Source organism: Apium graveolens, chromosome 10 (assembly GCF_009905375.1).
Source record: "Apium graveolens cultivar Ventura chromosome 10, ASM990537v1, whole genome shotgun sequence".
NCBI classification, from domain to species: Eukaryota; Viridiplantae; Streptophyta; class Magnoliopsida; order Apiales; family Apiaceae; genus Apium; species Apium graveolens.
Window position 1 is genome coordinate 74,643,029 of NC_133656.1, and position 8,053 is coordinate 74,651,081.

At 37.0% G+C, this 8,053-nt stretch overlaps 1 protein-coding gene across 1 annotated transcript; it reads right to left on the reverse strand.

The window, feature by feature from the left end:
* Positions 1–4,737: 4,737 nt before the first annotated feature.
* On the reverse strand, positions 4,738–6,946 carry LOC141690670 (uncharacterized). Its single transcript, XM_074495448.1, has 4 exons — positions 6,512–6,946; positions 6,283–6,468; positions 5,682–5,919; positions 4,738–5,567 (listed from the first exon to the last, which is right to left on the reverse strand). Exons 1-4 carry the CDS (start codon positions 6,944–6,946, stop codon positions 4,738–4,740), a joined length of 1,689 nt encoding a protein of 562 aa, XP_074351549.1.
* Positions 6,947–8,053: the final 1,107 nt, after the last annotated feature.

Sequence of the window (8,053 nt, forward strand, 5' to 3'; positions counted from 1 at the left end):
CCACCTTGGGCCTTCACTCCAAACCAACTCTCAAAGGTTATTAAGACTCTAAACTGACTCTCAAAGTTGGAATTACTCAAAGGCCTCACTCAGGCCTCCCTAGGCCTCAGGTGGAAGTTGACACAAAACTGGCTTCCCTGATTTCCAGACTGCCTTGATTTTACCAACTTAAAACTCACTTATTTAGTTCAATTATTGGTTTTAATGACTTGTTAAGATTTCTAAGACTTCATTATATCTATTTAGACCAAGGCCCCATGAAAGCCTAACCTATGACATGATGATAATCAACCAAAAGTCAAGTTTACCCAAATTTGCCCTGTTTTGATTTGCTATCGGGTTTTGTGTGTGTGCCTAACTAAATGCAATATTTTATGCAATATAAAGCTACTGGAATCAAGTGTGAACCAAGTCCCAACTCCCTTGAGCTCAGGCCTATCAAGTCCTTGCTAAAACTCAACTAAAGTGACCTAAACTTTTTGTACAAAAATCTACCCAATTAATAAGATCAATGCGACTCCTTCCACCTTAACTCCCTTTACTACACCAAAACCAAAAAACATTCAATAACCAACCAAGGAAAGTCCTAACATACACTAATACCTCCTGAATATCAATATATAAGGCTCATTTGCAATTTTATTTAGCATGAAAATCTCTTATAAAAACAAGTAAGGTAACACATCATAAGACAAGCCATCACTTAGCATTTTTAAGCAAGAATTCGAAGTATGCATGCATGGTAACTTCATGAAACCTACTGAACTTAAGCTCATTTCATCATATATAACTTAAACTAGCATTTTATCAAATGAATCATAGCATGCAACCCACAAAAATAAAGTATCAAGAGGTTAAAAGATCAACTATAATAGTAACATCATGTCCTCGAGTTTTTAAGAAATATTCGAACTATAACCCCAAAATAATCACTTGATATCTACTGAATATAATCACTTATCATCTTGGAATACTTTATCTAGCATTTTATAACCAAAAACCACAACATGCAATCTCTTACAAGTCAAGTATCAAGGCACAAAATCAACAAGTATGGTCTCTACTTTGAAAATCACTTTTAAGTCGACATGCAAGTATTATATCCAACATGCAAGTGCTTAATTCAGCATGCAAAATCATCATGAAAGTAATAAAATTAAGATACCTTGAAGGAAAAATAGCATGCAAGGGTTTAGAATTAACAAAATAACATTTATAAAGAGCAAGACTTTAAAAATCAATATGCATGGTCATCTTTCATAAAAACTTCTCAAAATCAACACTTCACATCCGGCTCTTAAGAAATTATTGCCAAATGTTTATGAAAAATGAGTATAACTTGGTAAAATAGAAGTGTAACACCTCCCCAAGATCATATCTTGTTCATTCCATAAGCCACCATGGTTGCAACCTTAAGTTCATAAGAACCAGGGTCTCAACCTCGGCTTCTTCAACATGCAAGCATAAAACTCACTTCAAAATGATGCTAATCCACTAAATGATGAAGTTCTTGGCTTGAATAACTTTAAAAGTAAAAGAAGATGAAGAAAAATAAAGAAAATAGCAAGAATGGGGGTGGGGATGGGCTTCGGCCGAGAGGGAGTAAAGAGAGGAGATGAGAGGGTGTTTGAGTGGGTGTGTTGATGAAAATGAGGGCGCTCACTTGGTTTTTGTCTCTTTAATTTGACTAGAAAGGTAGTGGAATGAGGAATGTACAATAATGTCTTTCTTGCCAATAGTGACAAAAATGCATGCAAGGTTAAAGAGGTAATCTTGCAAGTTAGTGGGGTTGGAATGGACAATACTAGCCTTGGACTCTCTTATAAGCTTAAATGCATGCAAGGGTATACTAGTAATTCAATAATTAATAAAAGTATGATAAAAAGAATGAATTTTAGTACATAAAATATAGCTTCATAAATCACAAAATTAATACCATAAATACTATGAAATTTTAGAAGTTTTATAAAAAGTGTTTTTAAAAATTTTAAAAGAATTTTTCTAAGGTCAATACTCTATTAAACAAACCATAATAAATATTCTAAGCCACATAAGAAAATGCAAATAATTTGATTCTATACCGAATAATAATCTATCGCTTAATCGCAACTACAACAACTCAAATATTATTTACTCGCGTAACGAAATTAGCTTGCGTACGCTAAATTATACGCTTAAATAACCTAGAGATATTCGGAATTACATACAACGAAGAATATATACGAACACATTGGATTCACACAAAAATTTTATAGCACAAAACAGATTATCATATTACATTCATATCAAATATTTACAGGCGTTATAACCTTCTCCCCTTTAAGGATTCTGTCCCCAAAATATAAGCAAACAGATGAGGATACTTATATAACATATCACTTTCTAATTCCCATGTCAACTCTTCAACTTTGGGATTTCTCCACAAAACTTTCACTAAAGGAACTACTCAATTCCTTAGCACTTTATCCTTTCTATCCCCTGCTCGACATAAGACAAATCTGGCTCAATCTCTACTGATTCATTTTCTATGATACATTTGGCGTCGGGGTTGAACTTTTTAAGCAATGATACATGAAAAATGTTGTGAATGTGCAGCATTTGAGGCGGTAAGGCCAACTCGTACGCCACTTTTCCGACTTTACCCAAAATCTCAAAAGGTCCGACAAATCTTGGACTTAACTTTCCTTTCTTTCCAAATCTAACTATTCCTTTCCAAGGCAACAATTTCAAAAGAACGGTTTCTCCTATTTTATACTTTACGTCCTTTCTGCGTGGATCAACATACTTTCGTTCTCTATCCTGAGCCGCGATCAATCGATTTCAAATCAAATCTACCGCTTCTTTCGTTTGTTGAATCAGTTCGGGGCCAATTATTTTTCGCTCTCCAACTTCATCCAAATAAATAGGTGATCTACACTTCATTTCATAAAGTGCTTCGTACGGGGGCATTCTAATACTGGCATGAAAGCTATTGTTATACGAAAACTCTACTAGGGGCAAATGTTCATCCCAATTCCCTTTGAAGTCCAAAGCACAAGATCTCAACATGTATTCTATGGTCTGAATCGTGCGCTCACTTTTTCCATCTGTCTGTGGGTGATAATGCTCATCTTAAGTCGAGTTCCTAAATGTTCTTGAAATTGCTTCCAAAATCTAGAGTTGAAACGAGGGTCTCTATCCGACACAATAGATACTGGAACTCCATGATGAGTAATGATTTCCTTTAAATACATATGAATCAGCTTGTCCATTGAGAATCTCTCGTTGATCGGTAGAAAATGAGCCGACTTAGTCAATCGATCAACTATTACCCAAATAGCGTTATTATTAGATTTTGTCGTTGGTAATCCAACTATGAAGTCCATCGCAATGTGCTCCCACTTCCATTCAGGTATCTCTAAGGGTTGAATTAGTCCATTCGGTTTCTGATGTTCGGCTTTTACCCTTTGGCAAGTGTAACATCTACTAATCCATTGAGTAATCTCATTCTTCATATCCGGCTACCAAAAGTTCTGTTTTAAATCTTGGTACATTTTTGTGCTTCCTGGGTGAATAGAAAATTTTGAGTTATGAGCATCCTTCAAAATCTCATTCTTCAATTCCTCCACATTCGGTATCCAAATCCTTGATGAGAATCTTAGAATTCCTTGATCGTCTTTTTGGGTGCAAATCTCTTCTCCAGTCAATTCATTCATCCTTTGATTCATCACTTCTTTTTGGCACTTCTTAATCTTTCCTAATAATCCTGGTTGAAAAGTCACTGTACAAATCATGTTTGTCGGTGCACTTGGGGCTTGAATCCCAATTCACATCTTCTCAAATTCCTTTGATAACTCTTGGGACATAGTAAACATATTTAATCTCTCTTTACGACTTAACATATCCGCTACTACGTTCGCTTTCCCAGAATGATATTTGATCGTTCAATCGTAGTCCTTAATCAACTCCAACCATCTTCGTTGCCTCATGTTTAATTCTTTTTGAGTGAAAATGTACTTCAGGCTCTTGTAATCCGTATATATCTCGAATTTTTCTCCATATAGGTAATGTCTCCATAGCTTCAAAGCAAATACAATTGCAGCCAGTTCCAAGTCATGTGTTGGGTACCTTTGCTCGTGAGGCTTAAGTTATCTTGACGTGTAGGCTATCATCTTTACGTGTTGCATTAAAACACAACCCAATCCTTTGTGTGACACATCACTGAATATTACAAAGCCTCCTTGATCATCTGACAAGGCTAATATTAGAGCGGTGACTAACTTCTACTTCAATTCTTGAAAACTCTTTTCACAACTCTTCGTCCATTCAAACTTCTCATTCTTTCGGGTCAATTTTGTCAATGGTACTGCAATCTTTGAAAATCCTTCACAAATCTTCGATAATATCCGGCCAATCCCATGAAACTTCTAACTTCAGTCGGGGTCTTCGGCCTTTCCAAATTCCTTACAACTTCTATCTTCGCGGGATCAACTCGAATACCTTCACTTCCGACGATATGCCCTAGGAATTGAACTTCTCATAGCCAGAATTCACACTTCGTAAACTTGGCATATAACTTCTCTCTTCTTAGAGTCTCCAAAGCTATTTTCAAATATTCAACATGTTCTTCGTCGGTCTTTGAGTATATTAGAATGTCGTCGATGGACACAATGACAAACTTGTCCAAATACTCCTTGAATACTCGGTTCATCAGATCCATAAAGGCGGCTGATGCATTTGTCAATCCGAATGCCATAACTACAAACTCGTAATGTCCATATCTGGTTCTGAAAGCAATCTTTGGTATGTCTTCCGGCTTAATCTTAACTGATGATATCCTAATTGTAAGTCAATCTTCGAGAAGTAAGCTGCTCCCTTAAGTTGATCAAACAAATCATCAATATGAGGTAAGGGGTACTTATTCTTAATTCTCAATTTGTTCAATTCTCTATAGTCGATGCACAGTCTCATACTTCCATCTTTCATTTTCACAAACAGAATTGGAGCACCCCACAGAGATATACTTGGCCTTATAACTCCTTTATCCAATAACTCTTGTAGTTGATTGACCATTTTCTTCATTTCTGCTGGTGCCATATGATAAGGTGCCTTCGATACAGGTACAACGCTGGGCGCTAAGTCGATAGAAAACTCAATTTGATGGTTAGGAGGCAATCCAGGAAGTTCGTACGGAAATACATCAGGAAATTCGCTAACTATCGAGATACTTTCTATATTCGGTGTTTCTTTAGATCTATCGATTACATGAGCAAAATACCCTTCACATCCTTGTCTTAACAACTTTTTAGATTGAATCATTGTCACAAATGTTTTAACTTGTTTCTGTCCTTTGAACTCTACTTTCTTTCCTTGAGGGGACTTAAGAATCACTTTCTTCTTCTTACAATATATTTGAGCACCATGCTCTGCTAACCAATCCATTCCTAATATAACATCAAATTTTCCTAGTCGAAAAGGTATAAGAGAAGCAGGGAAACTATAGCCTGAAATCTCTACTTTACACCGGGGGCAAATACTTTTAACAGATACTTGTTCTTGATTAGCCATAATGATAGATAGAGGTTCAACTGATAGTTAAATTTCACAATTTAACTTGCCAAGAAAATATTCAGATATGAATGATCTAGTGGCTCTGGAATCAAATAGCACTTTAGCATTGACATTCTTGACAGAAAGCGTACCTGCCACAACTTCAGAACTCTGAACAACATCCTTGATATTTATGTTGAATGTCCGGGCCTGAGCAGGATATGAAGGAGGAAACACTGGAGTTACAGATTCAGAAGGTTGATTTGAAGGTAGTTGAAGAATTGGAATAGAAGATGTCATTGCTTGATTGTAAGGGGCGGCCGTCAATTGCATCAACTTTTTATTTCCAGGGGTCTTGCAATCCCTCGACAAGTGTCCGGTCTTTCCACACTTAAAGCATGTAACAAGAAGCTTCAAGTTTCAGCACTCATTCTCATAATGACCTTTCGAATTGCACTTGTAACAAACGATGTCAGCCTTATTGCAGTTACCCATGTATCTCTTGTGGCAGAATTTACACTCCTGATTTGTTGATTGCTGGGGTCTTTATCCACTTGGCCCTTGAATCCTATTCTTCTGACTCTTATTATCACCCTTCTTAAAGCTTCGGGGTCCTCCTTGATTCTGATATCCAAACTTCTTGAAATTCCTTCTACTTTGGCTCCCTTGAGCCGATCCTTCTCCATTACTGCCGAACTTCCTTTTCTTACTCTCTTTCTCCTTCAAATTTTGATTACTTTCTCCTTTAATTACCATTGCCTTCTGGACCACTTCAGCATATGTGGTCAATTCAAAGGCAACCACTCTGCTTCGTAACCAAGGCTTCAATCCTTGTTGAAACCTCTGCATTCTTTTCTCATCCGTGTCCACATAATCTCCGATAAACCTAGCCAATTCAGTGAATTTATTCTCGTACTCTCCAACAGTCATTCCTTCTTGCTTCAATTCAAAGAACTTCAATTCCATTTGAGTCTGCATATACCTTTGGGAAACACTTGCCTAAGAAAATCTTCTTGAATCTATCCCAAGTGATAACTTCCTCTTCTTCTAAAGCACGGGCTGATTCCCACCAATAGTTCGCTTCATCTTTCAGGAAATAAAACACATAGTTGACCTTATTTTCTTCAATTACAACTGCTAGCGTGAAAGCTTTCTCCATCGCTTTAAGCCAAGATTGGGCTTCTGCAGGGTCTCGAGTTCTACGGAACTCCGATGATTTCACAGCTTGAAATGATTTAAAAGTTGTAAGGGTTGGTGGTGGTGGAGGTGGTTGTTGTTGAAGTTGTTGCTGAAGGAGTTGTTGTTGTTGAGCAAGGGTAATAGATTGTTGGTGAAGTATTTGCATGAGTTGAGTCAAGTTGGGTGGTGGATTTTCATGATCCCCGGTATTGGTGTTGCGAGTTCTACGAGGAGGCATGCTTATGAATGTAGACAAGAAAGGTTTATACACAGTTCAATATTTACAAATATAGGTTATAACAAAGGTAAATATCAAGTAACAAGGTCTCATTCAAGGAATATTTTAGGGAAAGATTTGACATGATCAAGTTCTAAAGGAATTGACAGAATTTAAACAACAAGGTTCTATTTAAGCAAGTATATAGCATGTTAATGAGATGGCAATATTATGGAGATAATCAAAGTGTGAATTTAACATTAGTTCGAATGAAAAATGCGAATAAAGTACAAACATAAAATAAAGTGCAAATAAAGTCTTCCCGAAACAATCTGGGTATAATGTACAAATGGAAATCAAAGTACTAATCAACAACGATACTGGAAACAAGTGGACTATATGATAGTCTAAGAGGATGGTGGTGGGGGAACAGGGGCACGGAGATGGCTAATCACTCGGCGGAGCTCGTCGGAAATGGAGGTAAGAGTGATCTGACTCGCTCGCTCTCACGGTGGGGAATCATCAATGTCAATCGGTCCTCATCCATCTGGATGATCTCCTCAAGCCTAGCTATCAATCGAGGTCGGTCTGGCTCGTTATTCGAGTTCTTGCAGTACAACTGGTCCACCCTACATTAAAGATTCACGTTCTCGCCCTCCAGTTGATCAACAGTCAATACCATCTACTCATAAAGAGGGAATGGCACAGTAGAAGGGAATCCGAGAGTCGATGAGGATGATGCCTGCCAAACAGTTATAAATATACGCGGTTATAAATAAAAGGGTCAGAAAACCTATAGATTCTAACGTCCCAAAACCCAAATGATCTAAGTTCATCCTATCCTCTAATTTCCTATCTTGTATTCATTTATCCTATGTTGTTCAGTGACTCAAACCTGTGGCTCTGATACCAACCTGTGACGGACCCACACTACTAACTAGCAGAAATATGCATAATAATAATTAAACATTAAAGTACTAAAAAAGATAGAATATTAAGGCTACAACCCTTATCCACAATCCCCGAATACACAGTAATGAGTTTGAACAACATCTAACATCTTCATTATTACAGACTAAAAATATCCCAAGTCAAATTTCTACCGAATTTTAAACCCAAAGTTTACAA

Coding starts and splice junctions, on each gene's coding strand:
- LOC141690670 (XM_074495448.1), bottom strand. CDS start 6,946: ATGCCTCCTCGTAGAACTCGCAACACCAATACCGGGGATCATGAAAAT. Junction 6,469..6,511: donor TAGGCAAGTGTTTCCCAAAG/GTATATGCAGAC, acceptor TTTGAATTGAAG/CAAGAAGGAATGACTGTTGG. Junction 5,568..5,681: donor GAGTTCTGAAGTTGTGGCAG/GTACGCTTTCTG, acceptor TTTAACTATCAG/TTGAACCTCTATCTATCATT.